The 20,864-nt window shown below is 48.7% G+C and overlaps 1 protein-coding gene across 2 annotated transcripts in view; it reads right to left on the reverse strand.

Annotated features, from left to right (window-relative positions):
- The window catches only part of LOC142576671 (2-Hydroxyacid oxidase 1-like), a 229,103-nt gene extending 216,716 nt beyond the window's left edge, over window positions 1-12,387 (reverse strand). Inside the window, exon 1 of one of the 2 annotated variants that reach the window (XM_075686901.1) lies at window positions 12,136-12,387. In XM_075686901.1, coding sequence (XP_075543016.1) covers window positions 12,136-12,308 — 173 coding nt within the window. In that variant the 5' untranslated portion in view covers window positions 12,309-12,387. The remainder of the gene's footprint in view (window positions 1-12,135) is intronic. The other variant, XM_075686900.1, reaches the window with a different exon arrangement.
- Window positions 12,388-20,864: the final 8,477 nt, after the last annotated feature.

A 20,864-nucleotide genomic window follows, 5' to 3' on the forward strand; every position in this document is an offset into this window, starting at 1 on the left:
AACGAATGGTCTCACGGAGCGCCTGAAAAAGACCCTCGCCGACATGCTAGCAGTGTACTTACGTCGACGTCGAACACAAGACCTGGGATGCCGTCCTGCAATACGTAACCTTTGCTTACAACGCGGCGGTGCAAGAAACAACACCGATCACGCCGTTCAAGCTGGTTTACGGTGGGAATCCGGCGACTACTCTCGACGCCATGCAGCCGCACGTCTGCGATGAAGAGAATCTTGACGTCGCCACCTATCTCCAGCGCGCCGAAGAAGCCCGACAGCTCGCCCGCCTGCGGATCAAGAACCAGCAGAAGACCAACAGCCGACACTACCAACTTTTGACGACGCTACGTCGAGTATCAGCCCGGCGACCGTGTTTGGGCTTAGACCCCTATACGCCGACGAGGACTGAGCGAGAAGCTTTTGCGCCGCCATTTCGGACCATACAAGATCATCCGACGCATGGTTGCATTCGACTACGAGGTCGTGCCAGACGACAATTCGCTATCACAGCGGCGCTAATGAACTTTGGGTACGTCGCATAGCTGAACTTTGGACTTTTTTTTTGGACTGTGTCACCATATACTGTTTCTTTTTGTTTTGTTACTTTATGTAACAAGTGTCCTTTTTTGTTTCACCTCCCGTTATGTTTCTAGCATCGAGACGATGTCTTTTTAAAGGGGGGAATTGACACGTGAACTCGTTCATCTTTTACGCGTGAGCGCTTCTACCGTCTAAGAAATGTTATCGCTCAGCGCAGGACGCATCTACATGTATCGGAGGCTAATAGAATGTTATCCATGCTCCTATTCGCTGTCTATTGTCGCCGAACTTTGTGTAATCTGATTGCATGCACGCGCGATGCGAATGGCCTAGAACTTTGTGGAAGGCACGCGGGTCCTAGCGATTACTCTGGAACATTCGACGACTGATCTACAAAAGCCGACGCGCTTGACTCGCTGAGCAGATTTTCGACGGTCGACCGTGTTCGCCGTTTTCGTTGAGCATTGACTGTAGCCTGTTTTCCTGGGCACAGGTTCGCCCAATAAAGTAAGTTTTGCCAATCACAGTTTTTTTGCAATGTCCTCAACCGCCACTGCCACGTCACAATATTTATGACTGGGCCAGCTAGTGATGAGGATTAAAAAATTAAAATATGGTGTTTTACGTGCCAAAACCACTTTCTGATTATGACGCACGCCGTAGTGGAGGACTCCGGAAATTAGTACCACCTGGGGTTCTTTAACGTGCACCTAAATATAAGTACACGGGTGTTTTCGCATTTTGCCCCCATCGAAATGCAGCCGCCGTGGCCGGGATTCGATCCCGCGACTTCGTGCTCAGCAGCCCAACAGTGATGAGGATGCGAACGAGTAAGCTGATTCATTTAAAAAGATTCCACTGTGACCGGGGAGCCAGACAAAGCGTACTTGAAACAGATTGCTTGGGGCAAGCGTCGAATATATATGCAGAAGGTGTGACCGATTATTAGAAGGTAAATAAGTACAAACGGAAAACACATCAGTAACAAATATTACTTTCGAATTTTGTAGACCCAATTGTCTAGCAGCTAGAATAATTGCCAGAAATTCTGCTAAAAACATTGGGGCATAATCAGCGAGACAGAGAGCAAAAGACTACATAAGCTGGTATGAAAAGATGCCAACTTAAGAAGGAATTATGATAAAACACGAACAATATACTTCGCACTTGTTCTTCCATGCCTTCTCTAAATATATCGCTAGCGGTTTCGGCAGTTCCTAGCAGCTTCACTCTGAGGAATTTTCACAAATACGTATTCGGCGATCTCGCCTTGTGATATAAGTCTCCGCTTAATTAAAACTTCTTTCTGGCCGAGTTGGTGCATACTTGACATAAAAATTGTAACAGCGCAAACACATGCAACCACAAAGTATCTCGTCTCGTCCTTGTGTCTGTGTCTGTGTCGTCCTTGTGTCTGTGTCTCGTCCTTGATACTTTGTGGTTGCATGTGTTTGCGCTGTTAAATTTTTTATGTGAAGTCCCCGCTTAAGCACATTTAAAATTAGATTGGCTAATTTTGCCTTATAAGTAATGGTGCTGCCTGGTCCAATGCTGATGTCGAGCGTGTTTTTATACAGCTCAAGGTGAATAAATCTGAGTTCCAGAAAGGAAGGTCCACATATATGACGAATGCCATCCTTGGTGTGCGGGCTGGTCTGCGAAGAATTGATAATAAATGCCGCTTGAGTTGCCCGCGGCCCGAGCACATTGTTCGCAAGATTGGCGCGATCTGCGCGATCAGTGATGACAGCAATCATAAACTAAGCGACGCTAGCAAACAAATACAGACAGAGGAAGCGCGACCATACCAGGATGAAACAGAATACATTTTTTTGTAATTTTCATCACTACATGGTAGTTCAACGTGCTTTCCGGCCAGTCCTTGTTCCGGCAGTTCACAGTCATTGTTCCGGCAACGCACAGAAGCATGTTTTCTTAGTATCGTTTCGTAAGGCGTTTCCGCGCTTCATAGTCACATAAACACCTCTTCATACATTGAGCAAAACGTGAACAAAGTGAATGCAGGAGCCATGTAACGAGCGCCTGTGACAAGTAACGTAAGTAACAAGTAACGAGCGTCTGCGAAAAGCGTTCCCGGATGTAGCCAGGGTTACGTATCGCCGAAACAGGAACATTAAAGACATGTTAGTGCAAGCAAGAGTCAGCCAACAGCATGTTGTCACCCTAGATGCAAAACCTGCAGGCGCCTTCAAAGTGACGTTAAAATTAAAAGCACAGCAAATAGCTACACACATTAACTCAAATCTAGCTTCACTTGTACAAGTTCGGATGTGATTTATATGCTTGAATGTTCCTTCTGTAAGAAACACTATATCGGTGAAACAGGACAATCAATGAACGTCAGATTAAACGGACATCGCGTGGACACAGCTGAGAAGCTTCCCAAAGCCGTCGCCGAGCATTTCAACCAACCAGGTCGTAATTTTTATGAACTTAAACTCTACATCTTACTTTCAAATTTCCGTTCTAAACGAGAAAGAAAATACAGAGAATCATACCTTATCCATAAGTTCAAGACATTGCAACCAATAGGCATAAACGTTTCAAAGGGAGCTTTAGAATCTATTCGCTATGCTAAACTTCAAGCTATAGGCAACAACACTTAGTTTGATTTCTTGGCGTATCCCCCCCCCCTTTTTCTTTTTTTCCTTTCCATTCTTCTTTTTTTTTCAGCCGGTGTTTCAGACGCCGTTGACACGCCGCCTAACATGCGTGCGTTGACAGACTGGGGGGAGGGGGGCTAGGGCTGGCGTTGGTCTTGTTTACAACGTTCCTTTACTCTCAATTCGACACGCTAACACACCTTCCCTCGTTTCCGCACCCTCTCGCCTCACACCCTCTCCCCTTTAGAAGAACCCCACCTATATATACTGTGGCGAGGAAAGCGTGCGTCGCCTTGAAGACAAGTCCACTTGACGAAACGTTAAAAAGGCTCCTGCATTCACCTTGTTCACGTTTTGCTCATCGTCTTGAATTGCCATCCTCCGCATTCCCCGTGTTTTGTCTTCATACATTGACCACTTATCGCAATAAGGAAGAAAAAAGAGACCAAATTTCTGCCTAGGGTAACTTCCCTTCATTGTGTTTTATGTAAACGCAATAAAATATATTTTCAGTGTCATAGGCGCTGACTACGGGCGGGCTCCAGGACCCGAGCCCCCTCCGGAGTTTTCCGGGGGAGGCGGGAGGCTGAGCGCTCCCTATGATGCAGACGCCTACCCGCCCCCCATCTAACGTGTCATTGTCAGAGTTTTGTCACATTGGAGATTTCTTTTGACTTGCCTCGACCTTCTCACTTCAAATTTTACTGTGGTTTACAGCTTACTGCATCATTGTTGGCGCGGGCCTGCACTGATATCTAATTCAAAATTCGCTTTACTTTTACAAATCCCGACAATAGGAGAACAAGCGCATTAGAAGTACTAGCGACGGTTGTCTCATCGGTATTTTCTCACTTCAACGTTGTTTTACATTTCCACTGTAACCAACGCGCATACGCAGTATATTTAAGTACATAGACAGGGCAAATTTTATTATATTTTTAAAAAAGAAGCGCGTAGCCAATTAACAATTATTTCTAAAGGTACGGATAGCTTATGCCTATACAGTGAATATGTTGCTGTATGTTCCCCTCGCTTCAAAATGCTTCCCGTGCTTTTTTTGACCGTGAGAAAAAACGAAGGCCTGTAGACTTCAGTGGCCCCTTCCGCAGAGTCTTTTATCAACGGCCTGTGAAATGCACGCGAATGATATGCGTCTCAATATCGCTTCTCTGTCCAGTCAGCAAAGCTAATAACTCATTGAAAAGAACTTCTAAAAATTACATTTGTTAGGGATGGAAACATCGTCACTCGCATGCAGAGGTCGTAAATATATACAGGGTCTCCTAATTAACTATCATGCACCAAGGTTCAGAAGAAAGCAATGAGTTACTCGACGAAACTTTGGTACATATTTTTTCTAGTACATTGGAGTAGCTGCCCGTAATTTTTTCGTCACTGAGATTTAATTGTGTAATCACAATAATCGAAGTGTCAATCAGGCATTTGTAGACGCAGCCAAGGGACATCTAACTGCAACATTTTCAGCGACGTACTCATGGCGTACTATTTTTTTTTCTGCTAATAATTAAACCTTGCGATATATGGCGAATACCACGTGAGTGCGCTCCCATCCGAATCATAAAGCAGCGCCCTCGAATAGGCTCCTTCTGAGTTATCCAGAACGAAATAGAGCAAATAAAGAACAACATCGTGATCGAGCTAGTGCCTTATCTCCCGGGCCCCCGCCGAAGTAAGACCTCGCGTTAGGAGGCAGTAGGAAACAAGCTGTGATAGTTTTTGTCTTAGCGTAGACAAAGTGCAGGGATAGTATTTTTCTCTTTCTTTTTTCCACCAAACCTACCCCCACAAAAGTGAATTGACAAGGTCAGTGTTTAAAGCTTCGTTTTGTTTCGTCCCACTCGCCGTTCTTTCCTTAGTGAGCAGAAGGAAAACATAATCCTTGCCTTGGGAGCTGCAAAGGGCAACAAGATGAAGGCCGCAAATATATATTAGTTGTGAAAGTGTAGCGGTAGACAAAACGCATCGACTATCATCAGAAACTATGAAAACCTGAGACAAGCCAGCAGCTTCAAGAAACAGCGGCGGAGGGCTTCATCTTTGAGTTCTAACCTATGGACGGATGCTCTAGAATTTATGGCGTCAAGCCCAAATGCTAGCTTGCGGGACGTGGCCGCCCAGGTACCAATTACCAAGTCATCAGTTTGGAGTATTCTAAAGGACTCGGCCTAATTCACCCGTACCACCTAAACATGCACAAATGCTTGGAAGAAAAGGACCTGCGCATTCGCCTGCATTTCTGGAATGTGGTCCTCACAAAATGCGTTGAGTCACCGTACTTTTCTAGCAACGTCACGTGCACCGACGAAACCCATCTTTGCAGAAACGGCCAGGTAAATTTGCATAATGCACACCATTACGGCAACACCAGTTCACACTGGCTAAAGCGCAATCGGCCCTAGGAGAAGGGTCGTTCAATGTGTGGTGTGGAGTTTACGCCGGTGCTACATTCGGTCACATCTTCGATGACACATTGATTGGAACGCGTTACGTGGACGAAATCTTCGAAGGAGGGGTGGATGAGTTTCTCAGCGAAGTAGCGTTGTGGTGTCTTCCACATCTGTGGTATCAGCAAGATGGGGCGCCAGCACACAACAGCAGCCGAGCACCAAACTAGTTGCATGCGACTTCTCATGCGTAATAGATTGGAAGGTACGGGCCTGTAAATTGGCCGGCTAGGTCTCGTGACCTCTCTCCACTCAATGTCTTTCTTTGGGGTTAGGTGAAAGATCGTTCTTACATTATCGACACCGATGTCAGGTCAACTCAAGACAGGGATAACGAATGTCTGCCGTAGAATTCGAGCGTCGGTCATCAAGAAAGCTACTGAAGATGCGATAAATCGGACTCAGTACTGCGTAGCTGCAGAAGGAGACCTATTCAAACACGTCCTCTATGCAGCAGCTGGTGTCCAACGGCACTTACATATTCATAGATAATAAGGGCGCACTGAAATCTGATGTATTTTCTTTTGTTCGTTGTTCAGGCGTCCAGATTGTCGATTCGGCTCATTTAGAAGTGGTTACTTACTTTCTTGAACGCATCACTTGTGCCTTTTCCCAACTCGTGGGTCGCTCCCCGGTCTGTCTATTTTGCTTTTATTTTATGCCCTGAACTTGTTTTTGGAGCACGTATACACTCTCATGAAAAATAAAACCGTCACTTTAATTTGCCTTTAGTCCGGAGCAAGTTTCTGGCGCGAAATATAGCTGCGCACGCACCCTATCGATGCAGTGCGAGCAAAGCCGGGATTTTGAAACATTCTATGCCTATTCCATTGCTTTTCGCGTTTCGTGCATAGTCAGAGATGCGTTTCGGCCACGTTTTAAGGGGCTTTTGTTACCAATGTGATCAGTCACCCCATAGACAGATGATAAGTGTGACGTAGAAATGAGAGGAAGGAATAGCTGCAAAGCCGCGAAACCTTCTGTTGGTGCTCCTTCCACGTCATTATCAAGGTGATGCGCTGTCTCTTCGGGTTTGCGACAGGCAATGCAATTGCTTTCAACCAGCTTATTTGAGGGCCCTCCTTTATGATGCGGGGGGGAGCAAAGTCACGTGGTATTCTTCATATTTTGTGTGTATTCTTTGCCAGTCGGAAAAAGTTTTACGCAATTAGTACGTCGCTGAAAACACAGCAGTTAGATGTCACTTGGGGGTGCCTACAGATGCCTCATTCACACTTTGATAATCGGGACAGTACCTTTCAAATTAGATAAGTAATTGCAATTGTCGAATTAAATTTAAGGAACGGAAGAATTACTGGCGGCTACTCGACTGTACTGGAAACAATAGACGCTAGGTTTTCTTCGACTAACGCAGCTGCTCTTTTTTTACGTCTTGTTGCATGATAGTTGGGGCAGCCTGTATAACTTACTCAGTAACCGAAATGAGGCCAATCCGGATTCACCCGAAATCAGAATGAGCAGCAGTACGCACAGGAGCGCTTATACTCGGATTCACAGAAAAAGAAGGGAAAAGACAGAGAGAGGCTGCAGTTTCGCTGGAAAGGCGAAGCAGTATTAGTGATAGCTAAGTATACGACAATTACACGAAGCAAGATTACACCACCGAGAGACGCCAGATTTTTGGTGGTTGGAGAGGACTCAGGCTGTGAAACTTAACGGTCACCTACTATGAGGTCTTGTAAATTCTCATTTAAGGCTGTCACTTCAGTAAACAATTCTTCGAGGTCAGACGAAGCTTCTTCAAGTGCAGGATATATTGCACATATAGTATTCGGGAAGCTGTTCGTCCCCCCCCCCCCCTCCGGGAAAATGAAAACTTACCGCCTAGTTCAGCGTGATTCTGATGTCTGCATTACGTCGGCTTTTAGCGGGTTTTAGGTGCTCGTATCGCGGATTTTCCGCTTTTTGGTGTCCTCGAAAGGCAGTCCTTTTTTATTTATAGTTGGCAACAGTGACTGCACCACCTGGTGTGCCGATTGAACACGTGTACGTCCGGAAAGCAAGCCAGGTTGAGTATCTTGTCGCTAGTGGAAGATCTTGGGAAGATGCGGGGTCCACTGGTGCACGTTCGGTGCAGCCCTCTGCAAGGTTCTGCCCGCCAGTGAAAGTGCTGAAGGCCACCGCGGGCTGCTGCCATCATAGCCTTCGCAGAAAGAGGGGCGGTCCACCGTGATAAGCGACATCGGAGCCATCGGGGGATGAAGTGACAGACGAGTGACGCGTGAGCAGCGGCGCGAATTTGGCGCTCTCTCACTTTGAAGCCCATTTATTAACCAGCACCGAGCTGAACGAATTTAGGCGAAGCATATGGTAAACTGTCAATACATACGAAAGAGGAGAAGGAACAAGTCTCTTAAGCCACGAGCTTTGCACAATTAACTGAGAACTAGTGTTGCACTATAGTGTCCACGGGAGCTGCAGTCACGGCAGTTCCGCCAGCATGCGAATGATGGGTGGATTGGCCTGAAATTTGTCAATATTGCTTTAAATGGCCTCGCGATTTTGCAATGTGACCATTCTTAAAAAGTACTGGGTTTATAAAACATTAAATAGAAAAAAATATAATTGCCCGAAGGCAGGATTCCAACTCAGGACATCTTGTAGCAGGGTAGCCTGATATGCAAACCATTACCCCATGGACAAACAGGAGCATTACAATGAGCAGTGGTCATGCGTGCTTGCAGAGCCCTATTAAAGCGAAAGCGTTATGGGCATCCTGTCGCAGAAAATCCGGTGTCGGCGTCCGGCATCGGTGCCGGCGTCGCGTGAGTGAAAATCTCCCTATATGTTTAGGTATATGTGTACGTCACGCCTTGCTATATGTTATGCGGTAGGATGGATAAAACTTTATTGGATCTATTCAAATGTGGCTGGGCCCGTAGACGTCCGGGAGCCCCCTGGCTGACATCTCTAGGCAAGCACGGTACAGCAGCCAGAGCTGGTCATCCGAGCGGGTGACCCGAAGAGCGGCCTCCCACGAGGAAAAGGAATGGTTTGCAATGGGCTCTACTGCCATGGGAGTGGGGCAGCTCCACAAACAGTGGACATGCGGTATATGTGGATTCTATTGCCCCACCATCACATCAATAAAGTTACTGATGCCTTGTCTTACATTTCTCACAAAGTTATTTCTAGAAATTTTGAGATCGACAGCCCACAACAAACGCCATGAAACGAACCACCGACACCGCATGCCTTTTATGCTAAATCTCCTCAGACTGAAATACTAAAAGTGCAAAACTGTAACAGGAACCTGAAAATGATATTATGCGAAGCATATTAACGTAGGTTTCGGGCCTTCGCGCGACGCCCGGCGGTGGCCACCATTGACCCTGAAGTGGGGTCACGTGACATGACGTCACGTGATGACGTCACACAGGCTGCAGATGGGGCCTCATATCGCGCCGTCGGTCGCCTCCCGGCGGTGGCCACCATTGACCTTCAAGTGACCTTCAAGTAGGTCACGTGGCATGACGTCACGTGATGACGTCACACCGGCTGCAGATGGGGCCTTATATCGCGCCGTCGGTCGCCTCCCGGCGGTGGCCACCATTGACCTTGAAGTGAGATGACATGATGTGACGTCACGTGATGACGTCACACCGGCTGCAGATGGGGCCTCATATCGCGCCGTCGGACGTCGCCCGGCGGAGGCCTCCACGCTTCGGTTCGCGCCGTCGCGCGCGACGCGGCGGCGGCGCCACCATCGCTGCATCACGTGATATGTGACGTCGCGCCAGGGATGAAGCGGCGCGCGCCCGCTGTCGCGTCAGTCTCTGTGCCCGCAACCACGCCAGCGTCTTTGCGCCGGGCGTGTATGCGGTCAAGATGCCTCCAAACGCTAAGGATACGCTAAGGTTAAGCCCAGTGGATGCTTTGCATCCACTGGGCTTAACCTTGATAAGCCTTTAATTTTAATTCTCTTGGCGCGGATTTTCACTACCTCCATGTTCCGCCCGCGTGAGATGCCGTGTTTCTACCAGAAAGCTCGCCTTCGTGCATAGCATTCGCCGCCAGCGTTTCCTGGTAAACATTAAGGTTACATAAGATGCAGTTGCCGGGAAGCGTGCGGAGAAGTCAGGGATCTTTGAATGCAACCGCGTTCCACTCTTAAAGGTGAAAAGTAAGCGGCCTCGAAATTTTACCTTCTGCAAAGAAAAAGTGTAAATTGCTTTGATATTTAGGCTAGTTTAGGCTCAGATAAAGCGTCATAACAAAGGTACAGGAAAATCTGAAGCCGCAAGCTCGAAGATGCGTCAAATCCATGTACTACCCATCGTTACCATGGTAGGTGAACGAATGCAGCGCCAGAGTTTTCTCAGGTATTTGTAGGAAACTGTAACGAAGAAGAGTAGCCGCCTGCGCCACAGCACCATCGCCACCGGCATGAGCTCGTGGTTGCTGTCTTTCGACGGACGCTTGTGACAGCTACCCGTTCGCGCCCGTTGCTAATAAATCTCTTAGCAAGTGGTGGAGCTGCTGGGTTTCGACCACCCTGGAACTTCGGAGTCGCACTCTACCCCCATCATGCCCGACGACGCACGCACTCCTCCTGCTCCTCCAACGGCGCCGGCCACCTTGGTTTGTGCCGGTGCCTTGCGTCAGCGAGATGCCCCTATCTTCTCCGGCACAGATGACAAAGACGTTGAAGATTGGATCTCGTCTTATGAGCGAGTGAGTGCCCATAACCAGTGGGACGACGTTACCAAGTTGAGAAACGTCGCATTTTATCTTACGGACGTTGCGAAACTATGGTTTCTAAACCATGAAGCCGACCTCACTTCGTGGTTGGTCTTCAAGACCAACTTTACCCAAGTTTTCGGTCGGCCTGCAGTAAGAAAGCTTCGTGCAGAACAACGTTTGCGCACACGAGCCCAAGAGGCCGGAGAAAACTTCACAAGCTACATTGAGGACATTGTCGACCTTTGCAAACGGGTGAATGCGTCGATGTCAGAGGAGGAGAAGATAAAACATATAATGAAGGGTATTCAGGACGACGCATTCCAAATGTTATTATCGAAGAGTCCTCACACTGTCGCTGAAGTGATAGAATTGTGCCAGAGTTACGACGAGTTGCGCAGGCAACGGCTTCAGCAGCGGTTGGCGCCGTAAACGCAGACAGCATGGACAGACTGTAAAATGCTTTCGTCTTGAGAGTAGATTACTGGTGCGGCGCATTTGGTTAGAAACACTGCAAGACTCCTTGTTCGCATAGCATCGCACGAGCGTCGCCACTATGGGAGAAACCGTTTCGTGTCGGCAGACCACACTGATGCGCGATAGGCGCCGCCTATACAGCGATTGCGACATCAAGTGTCGTAGCTGTCGTTACATGAACACGCACAGGTGCACACAATGCAGAGTGAACGGACAAGTGGGCTAGTTGGTTAGGGTTCGATATGAGTGCGACAGTGCAAGAGGTGACAAGGGAAAAATCGGGACGAGCGCTAACTCATTCTGGCGTTGTCGCGGAGACGTCCGGTTCGCTAATTTACTATGACGCCTTACATAAAAGCAACGTGTGAGCTCGGTCTAGTTGGTAATCCCTGAAGTTCCAAGTGCGATAGCGGACAAATGACGGAAAATTACAATGGAGACAGCTCTTGCGGCCATCGTGCCTTTTCGTGCTTTGTCTGCTGTCGCGCTGTTAGCATAATAGCATACGCAAAAGCGACCGATTGCCCACAGCGTTATGTGATCGGGCGATCACGTATCATCCTCAGATATTGAAGAACGACCTTCATCCATGCTCTTCGAGCATTCAATAGGTTGTAGCAACTTTTTATCGTGACGTACCATGCAATCAACTTGGTACTTAGCTTGTGAAAGGCAAGCATGTCGGTTCTGAAGCGCTGGCGCGACTATTTTCTTGAAACTAGATCTCCCTCAGGACTTGCCTCATCTGAACCAGAATGACCGCAAGGCAGCCGGGCATATTACCTGGGGCCAACTTATTCGACGCCTCGCTCAGAGTTTTAGGTGTTATTGCTCACCGCTTTGATGCACTCCGAGCGTGCTTACGTATATACCGAGCAAATGACCAAAAGGCAGGTGTAGCTCTACACGTATTCACCATTGCAATTGATATTACAAAAGAAAAAGGTATCCTACTAGCTTTTACAAAACTTTATGTGCTTCTTTATTTTATATATTCGTCAATTTCTCTCTTTTAGGGGTGTATATTATCGGGGTATCCTTTCTTCTTTTTGGCTCCCAGTTTTCCCTCTGCTGGTTTCGGGTTGGTTTTCGTACCACCCTAGTGCTACACCGGTTTAGTTTTCGCCCTCTTTATTGTACTGTTCTAAAGTTGTAATGATACATCTTACCAAAACCCCACATGCCATTTTGGGGAAAGCAACACATAAGATATAATGAGTGAGTACTAAACGATCGAAAAAAAGTATTTCCAGCGTCGCCACTCAGCCTTTGAGAGACAACCAATGCGATTCAGCGTCTGCGACGTGGTGCCACACGGGCGCAGAACTGACCTGCGGTAGGCCCGGGTGTTCTCGCCAAGGGTCTGCTGCTCGTCTGCTCCGCTCTGGTAGTAACCGCGGGCCATGCCGCTCATGCATGCCGTGCCGAGGCGCTCGGCGTCCGCCAGTGTCAGCACGATGTTGTCGCCGCCGCGATCGCGGGCTTCGCCGCGGCAGTTGTCCATGCCCCCGCTGAACTGATGGCGGGGAGCTTCACGCCGAGTATTATCTCTGTCTACGACGTCTGGCGAGGTCTGTGAAATCGCGGTGTCGTTCTCGATATCGGCGTGACTTGATAGGAGACGGTCGGGACGTCAGGCACCTCAGCTTGGTTGCTATCTGCAGCACTCAGCCGTTCCCACTTATGGCACCGCCATCAGCGATGACGCCGTTACACGAGGCGCTGTTTATTTTTCTATCTGGTCATATTTATCTCACGTCGTGAGCTGCCGTGTTCATAGCACAGAAATGACTGACAGAATCTGTGTAGAAAAAAATTCTGGCTGGAAAATCTTTTTTGCAGCTTTGAATCCGGTAAGTTTTATTCGCTCACCACTCATATGCTATGTGGGCGAAGCAGCAACGTTGTTGCCACCGGTTCAGCCTCCGCCTTATGTTATGAAATGAAAAGGAGTTATATGCTGAGGGATATCAGAAGTTTTGGCGACTAATTTATTGGAACCACTGCATTACTGGAAGCGATTTTTATGTTTAGACTGTACTTATTTAAATACTGTTTAAAACAGTGCTTCTAAAACTGCAGGTCATCATCCCCAAATGAGCCTTGATCCTTTTTGTAAAGGTCAAGGAGGGTCCATCTGTGCAGTCCGCTGGCTGGAACTGAGATGAATTTGAAGTCTCGGCGCGCATGTTCTTTCAACTCCGTTTTCTTTACGAGTAACACACACACGCACACACATATAATATATATGTTAAAGATGTTTCGGCCGAGGGACCTGCCTTTGTCAGAGCGCACAGGGGACGCGGAAAGAGGCCGGTCCCCCTTTTCATAAGTGTTGTTGGCTCGTTTTTTGAATCTCCCACTCTGTCTCTTAGTGCGCACACACACACACACACACACACACACACACACACACACACACACACACACACACACACACACACACACACACACACACACACACACACACACACACACACACACACACACACACACACACACACACACACACACACACACACACACACACACACACACACACACACACATATATATATATATATATATTGCGGGGAAACACGACGACGACATTTACTACCTATGCGGCGCGTCGCGGACAAGACGAGAGCACAAGGTGGCGGCGGCAGGGAAAGAATGAAGGAAGAGGTGGCTCGAGTGCCTCGGAGGCAGGAAGAAGACTGGTTCGACACGGCGTTCGAGAGGCCGAGGTATACCGAGAGGGCTGCCCGGGTGAACCGCTGGGCACCCTCCTGACCGTTCGCGCCCCGGCGGATGTCGGTGTCCAGTGTAGCTACCAACTGCCCGCGACTGTTCCCAGCCAGTACAGTTCCCGGTCGATCTGATCTCTCGCCGTTCCCGAACGTTCGCGCCGCCGCCACCGCTCACCCAGCACTTTGGCAAGTCGACACGCTGCCTTCTTCTCAACGACCAAATCGTCCCGTCACTGGCGCGTCCTACTGAAGACAACGAGGACGTGAGCGCGAGCAAGGACATTTAGCTTAAGAGGAAGCTTTAGCTCCGGTGCTCCTATCTAAATACATGTAAAAGGAGAATCGTTTTTCTCGGCAACTACTGCACCAAATTTGACAAGGTTTGTTGCATTTAAAAGAATAACTTAATATATTGTTACTGTTGGTTTCGAATTTTCGATTTACGGCTTCAATTTATTATTAAAGGTTGGCAAAAATCGCAAATTTTAAGAAAGCGATACTATCAAGTTTACAACTCCGTAACTCAGCAAGGAAAAATGATATCGCAATTCTGTGAATTGTGCCTAATAGCACATCTATAGCGGACAAATTTGACATCTTACACACGAATCTAAACATTTTTACTAATGCGTAATTACAACTTTTGCAGAACCCTTGTAAACAACGTAACAAATACACGTAAGATGTAAAATGACATATGAAATTTGTCCGCTTTGAATGACCTAATGGATGCCGTTCACAGAACCGTGATATCTCTTCTTGATGTTGAGCTATTAGATTGTAAACTTCGTGCTTCTATTTTTTTTTCAACCTTCTGAATTTTTGAACATCTTTTTAACAGAATGAAGCCCTAAATCAAAATACTGCTTCCAGCAGTCACTAAAATTTAACTTTGTCTCTCAAATGCAACAAATTTCATTAAAATTGGTCCAGGGGTTATCTCAGAAAAACGTTCTTGCGTGTTTACATGTATTTGAATAGGCCGCGTCGGAGTTGGGCCCGAGCTAAAGCTTCCTCTTAAGGACTCAGCATGCATGTGTAGCATGTATTTTAGTTACTGTGTGACGTGTGCGCCGTTCTGCTTGTGTAGCGTATGAGACAGTGCATAGTCATAATATTATTTACCAACCTACCTGTCCACGGCTTCATCCATCCTTCACCGGACGTCAAGAAACGTGATGGTTCCCTAGCTTTACCATATATATATATATATATATATATATACATTGTCGCAGCACTGCGCGACTGAGGCAGAGAAAGAAGAAGTAGAGTGGGCGCGCGTGATCTCGGGGTACTCTGCGCCGGCTGGGCCTGGCCTGTAGCTTCCATCTCGGACCTCGTTTCACCCTGTAAATAAACATCATTCGTAACATCTTTGGTGGAGGTGCGGGGTAAATCTTGGACGATCCTGGACGACCCAGCTCTACGAACTGTCCGAGGGAGTAGGCGCTTGGCCGGTTTACGACCACAAGCAGCGGACATTGCCGATTCCGGAGAAGGCAGTGACGACCCCACCTGTGGTGGACCAGACAGCAATCACGCAGGTCAGGCTGGCTACTGGACACCTCTGCGAGAGCCGCCCACGTTTTCGGGGAAGGCGAAGGAAGATGTCGACGACTGGCTTAAACACTACAACAGAGTGAGTCGCCACAACCACCGGAGCACTGCGAAGCAGCTCGATAACGTGTTTTTTTTCTCGCTGGAACCGCGCTCCTCTGGTTTGAAAACCACGAGAGCGTTCTGACCAGCTGGGAAAATTTTGTAGAAGAATTCACTAAGTGCTTCGGGGACCCGATCTCTAAAATAAAGAAAGCTCAGCAGACGCTTTATCGACGGGCTCAATTACCTGGCGAAACGTGTACAACGTACATAGAGGCTGTTCTGAAATTATGTGGAATCGTCAGCGCTACCATGACAGATTAAGACAAAGTAGGACATCTGCTTAAAGGAATCGCTGAAGATGTTTATAATTTTCTTATAACGAAGGAAGATCTTAGTACTCCATCTGATCTGAGGAAACACTGCCGGGCGTTTGAAGCGCTGAAAATGAGAAGCATTGGGCCAAAGTTTGGACGCTTGGACAAAGTTACTACTATTGAAAGTGTGTCCGTCCCAACCCACGACGACATCTCCTCGGTGATTCGGCAAGTGGTTAAAGAAGAGGTTGAACGTCTTAAAGTTGTTAACGACGCTCATGTGTGCCATCAGTGTGCGTTTGATCATCGCTCTCGTGTGCCACCGGCCACCTGGGCACCTCAGAGTTACCGAGAACCTCGCAGGACCTATGATGATTCTACGGAGAGCAGCAACTTGCCACCGCAACCGACAAGTCTGGGACGCCGACAAGATGCACCGCAACGATTTGTTACGCGGGCTCTTCCCTCCTACAACCAGGCTGAGAGTACGTTTCCACCCATAACACCCATGTCACCGGTGTCACCCGCGACAAGCCGCGACTCCCGCATTTGCTACAGCTACGGTGTGCCTGGACACATTGCTAGGTATTGCCCCCGCCGCCAGCATCGTGCTCCACGGTTTAATTCCTACACACCCCGCGTGCCCGCTGACGAGCCCTGGCCGTATCCCAGTTCCTTCCAGCGGCTGCAGCAGGGACGCGCGAACCGCAGTGACTCCCCCGCTTCCGATCGCAGCCTGACACCACCACCGACACGACAACGACGCTCTCCATCACCTCGTCGTCGCTCGTTATCACCGCCGCCGCTGCGAAACTAGCTGGTGCGACCGACGGGGGTGAGGCCGCAATATGTTCATCTTCATCAAGACCGCCTTGTGTAAAATTGTTTAAAAACAAAGTGTGCGTTTTAGTTGACATTGTGAGTGCTTTTGCTTTAGTTGACACCGGGGCGGCAGTTTCTGTTATGAGCCTGCCCTTCAAAAATCGTCTTGGACAAAAAGTTGTTTTCTTGGGATCGGAACGCTGGCTGGAACCTTTCGTGGAGTTGGTGGTGAAATGTTATGCCCACTTGGGGTCTGTTCTGTTTCAGTTACGATAGGGGCCAGACATTTCGAAGTGAATTTACTGTACTTGAGCGTACAACGCATGACATTATTTTAGGAATTGATTTCTTGCGTGAGTGGGGGGCAACTTTGGATTGTGGAAGTGACGCAATTTCTCTTCGCCGCGACACACGAACTTCAATGACAGATAGCACCAGTGATGCCGCAATCGTTCTCTCCGTGTCACAAGATGTGACTTTGCCCCCTCAGACTGCAATGTTTGTACCTGCGAATACTTCTCGCCCTCGTACAGGTTCTTGTGGTTTAGCCGAGCCCGACTATAACAATGCGCTCAAGCAAAATGCGATAGTCCCTCGCTCCCTCGTTGTCACCACTGATGGTAGTACTCGTTTGTGGACAGTGAACGTTTCAACCCAATCCATAACATTGCCGCTAGCACTTAAACTGGCAAGTTTTGATGAACAAGACATTGTCAGCGTCGGAACGGTCGAAATGTCAACTGCCGAAAAGAAATTCTACCCCAATTCAAACCATGATAATTCTGCTGACTTTAAGCGCATGATTAACAAGTCGCTGTCTTCTAGTGAGCAGTGTCTGCTGGAAGCTGTGCTGGCTCGCTACGCCACAGTGTTTGATTTTGCTCAAGGCCAACGAGCGTCCCATACACCACCGGCGTCTCGTATGCAACACCGCATCCATACAGGGCAAGCAACGCCAATTCGTCAGAAGCCCTACCGCGTTTCAGCTTCAGAGAGAAAAGTCATCGCCGAGCAGGTCGAAGAAATGTTACAGAAAGGAGTGATCCAGGAATCATGTAGCCCTTGGGCTGCTCCTGTGATCCTAGTGAAGGAAAAAGACAACTCATGGAGATTATGTGTGGACTATCGCCTCCTAAACACCGTCACAAATAAAGACGTGAGCCCCCTACCACGAATAGATGACGCCGTCGACTGCCTCCACTCCGCATCGTATTTCTCTTCTGTTGATTTACGGTCAGGATATTGGCAAATCCCCATGCACCCCTCAGACAAGGAGAAGACAGCCTTCGTGACACCTGACGGTCTCTTTGAGTTCAACGTTATGCCCTTTGGCTTATGCAACGCTCCAGCGACATTCGAGCGATTTATGGATACCGTGCTCCGCGGACTCAAATGGGAAATTTGCATGTGCTATTTAGACGACGTCATTATCTACGGCTGGACATTTCACGAGCACACTCAGCACCTGTTGATCGTTCTTAACTGTATCCAGCAAGCTGCCTTATTTTAAACTCGAAGAAATATCATTTCGGTGAGCGTCAAGCCCTCGTACTAGGCTTTCTGGTCGACAAAGACGGCATACGACCAGACCCTGAAAAGATAGCAGCGGTTCGCGACTTCCAACAGCAACAAACGGTGAAAGATCTGCGAAGCTTTTTGGGCCTTTGCTCATATTTCCGGCGCTTTATCAAGAATTTCGCACAGCTTGCCTCTCCCCTCACGTCTCTCCTTCACAAAGACACCCCATACTTGTGGACTACTGACTGCGAGTCGGCGTGTCAACAGCTGAAATTTTTGTTGACTTCTGGACCGGTACTGCGGCATTTTGATCCGGAGGCGTCAACTGAGCTGCACAGTGATGCCAGCGGTGCGGGTGTTGGCGCTGTGCTTGTTCAACTCTGCGAAGGCCGTGAGCATATAATTGCCTACGCTAGTCGGACACTTACAAAAGCGGAGACAAACTACACCGTTACTGAACTCGAGTGCCTAGCAGTCGTATTCGCCATTCAGAAGTTCCATCCGTATCTACATGGCCGCGCATTCACGATAGTGACTGACCATCATTCACTCTGTTGGCTGGTTGGGCTGCGTGACCCGTCTGGTCGGTTGACGCAGTGGGCTTTGCGCCTTCAAGAGTACAGCTTTTCCGTTAACTACAAGAGCGGGCGCTGTCACACGGATGCTAATTGCCTATCCCGTCTCCCTTCGCCTCACACTAAAACTGACGATGACGACTTCGATGACTACCTAGTTTCTATCTCTTCTGACTTTCCAGACCTGCGTACCTTCAAGAGCGAGCAACGTTGCGGCCCTACCTTGAAATCCCTACGGGCAGCTGCACGTGAGCCAGCAGGAACAACACCGTTTACTTTTCGTAATGGTTTGCTGTACAAAAAAAATTACTCGGCGGATGTTCCTCCATTGCTTCTAGTTGTGCCCGAAAATCTGTGCCCTGCTGTCCTTCGTTCCATGCATGACGATATCACGTCCGGGCACCTTGGCTGTGCACGCACACTACACCGACTTAGACAGAGATTCTTCTGGCCCAAGCTCTGGAAAACAACGAAACAGTATGTCGCCAGCTGTACTGTTTGCCAGCGCCACAAGCAAACAACGACGGCCCCAGCAGGCTATTTACAACCAGTTAGGCCACCGACGCAACCCTTTGAAAAAGTCGGCATCGACTTGCTTGGCCCGCTCCCAAAGACGTCAGCTGGCTTCCGATGGATTATAGTATGCGTAGATTATCTTACTCGTTACACGGAAACGGCGACACTTCCATCCGCCACTGCAGCCGACGTCTCTTCATTTTTGTTGCATCACGTCATACTTCGTCACGGCGCTCCCCGGGTTGTCATCAGTGACCGTGGACGGCAATTCACCGCCGACGTCGTTGAAGACCTTTTACGGCTTTGTGGTTCTGCATATCGGCATTCCACTCCTTACCACCCGCAAACCAATGGCCTCACGGAGCGGACGAATCGAACCCTTACCAACATGTTATCAATGTATGTCGCCGCTGACCACAAGAATTGGGACGCCGTCTTACCTTTTGTAACGTACGCGTACAATAGTGCCAAGCACGAAGTTACTGGATATGCGCCGTTCTTTTTACTGTACGCACTCGCTCCCCAGAGCTTTCTGGACACTATTCTACCTTTATCGTGCCAAGAAGATCCTTCCATCGCCCAAACTCTGTGTCGTGCTGAGGAAGCACTTCGACTGGCGCATCTTAGGGCGTTGTCCTCACAAGGCAACAGCAAGATTCGCTATGATGCGCGGCATATCCCCGTCAGCTTTACTCCCGGTGATTATGCTTGGTTGTGGACACCTGTTCGCAAAAAGGGATTGTACCGCAAGTTTCTCGGCACTTACACCGGACCATTCGTTATACTCAGCCGCTTCAGTGATGTGAACTATGTCGTCGCCAAAGTGACGGCAAGTAATCGGCGTTCACGTGCGACGCAAGTTGTTCACGTGGCCAGACTAAAGCAGTACAATCACAGATCCCTTTAACTCGCTCAGCGAGCTTCGTCTGCCCCCGGGGAAAATGTCGCAGCACTGCGCGACTGAGGCAGAGAAAGAAGAAGTAGAGTGGGCGCACGTGACCTCGGGCTACTCTGCGCCGGCTGGGCCTGGCCTGTAGCTTCCATCTCGGACCTCGTTTCACCCTGTAAATAAACATCACTCATAACAATATATATATATATATATATATATATATATATATATATATATATATATATATATATTGAGAACCCCACTGCGTCGTCTATTTCGTCTTGTTGGCGACCGTCTGTCCCTCTCGTGGCACCGTGACAACCTCCGGCGGCGAAAGCGCCGACCCGGCGCCTTCTAGATGGCGGCCGCATGAGACGGCCCACGTGGCCGATATCCGTGGACGATGGAGAAGCATCAGCTGGAGCCACTTCATAAGTCACATCAGTGAGCTGTCGGACGACGCTTAATGGCCAGAGTACCGGGAGAGCAGTTTTTCCGAGAGGCCCACACGCCGTGAAGGAGTCCAAAGGAGGACGAGGTCGCCGGCAGGGAACTGGACATAAAGAGTCTTCTGTCTTGCCTGCGACTCAGAAAGGCGACGGCGGGCAATCTGGCGTGCCTTGGTGGCTGCAGCTATAGCTTCGCGAGCGTACTCAGACGGGTACTGGAGAGCAGTTGGCAGGAGCATGTGGAATAGCAATGTCAGGTCACAACCAAAGAGGAGATAGAAGGGGGAGTAGAGAGCGGTGTGGTGACGTGACGAGTTGTATGCGAACGTCACAAATGGACCTCTGTCTGGAAGTACACTCTAAAAAAAGCTTACACTCTTTGGGGTGTATATCTGCCGCACAACGATAATCGTCATATGCCTTGCTGGCGTTTCCTTTCTTGAAAACGCCGCGCCCGCTAATTTCCTGTCAGCAATGCTATGTCACGCTGATAACGCGCATACCGTTCTTTACTGGGAAGTACCGGGCTCGCAGCGTTATAGAAAGGAAGTGCGGACAAGAGAGATGACGTTTATCGTTGTGTGGCAAGATACGGCTCAAAGGGTGTAAACTTTTCTTAGAGTATACCAGACCACTACAT

The sequence above is a fragment of the Dermacentor variabilis genome, chromosome 3 (assembly GCF_050947875.1).
Source record: "Dermacentor variabilis isolate Ectoservices chromosome 3, ASM5094787v1, whole genome shotgun sequence".
Taxonomy (NCBI): domain Eukaryota; kingdom Metazoa; phylum Arthropoda; class Arachnida; order Ixodida; family Ixodidae; genus Dermacentor; species Dermacentor variabilis.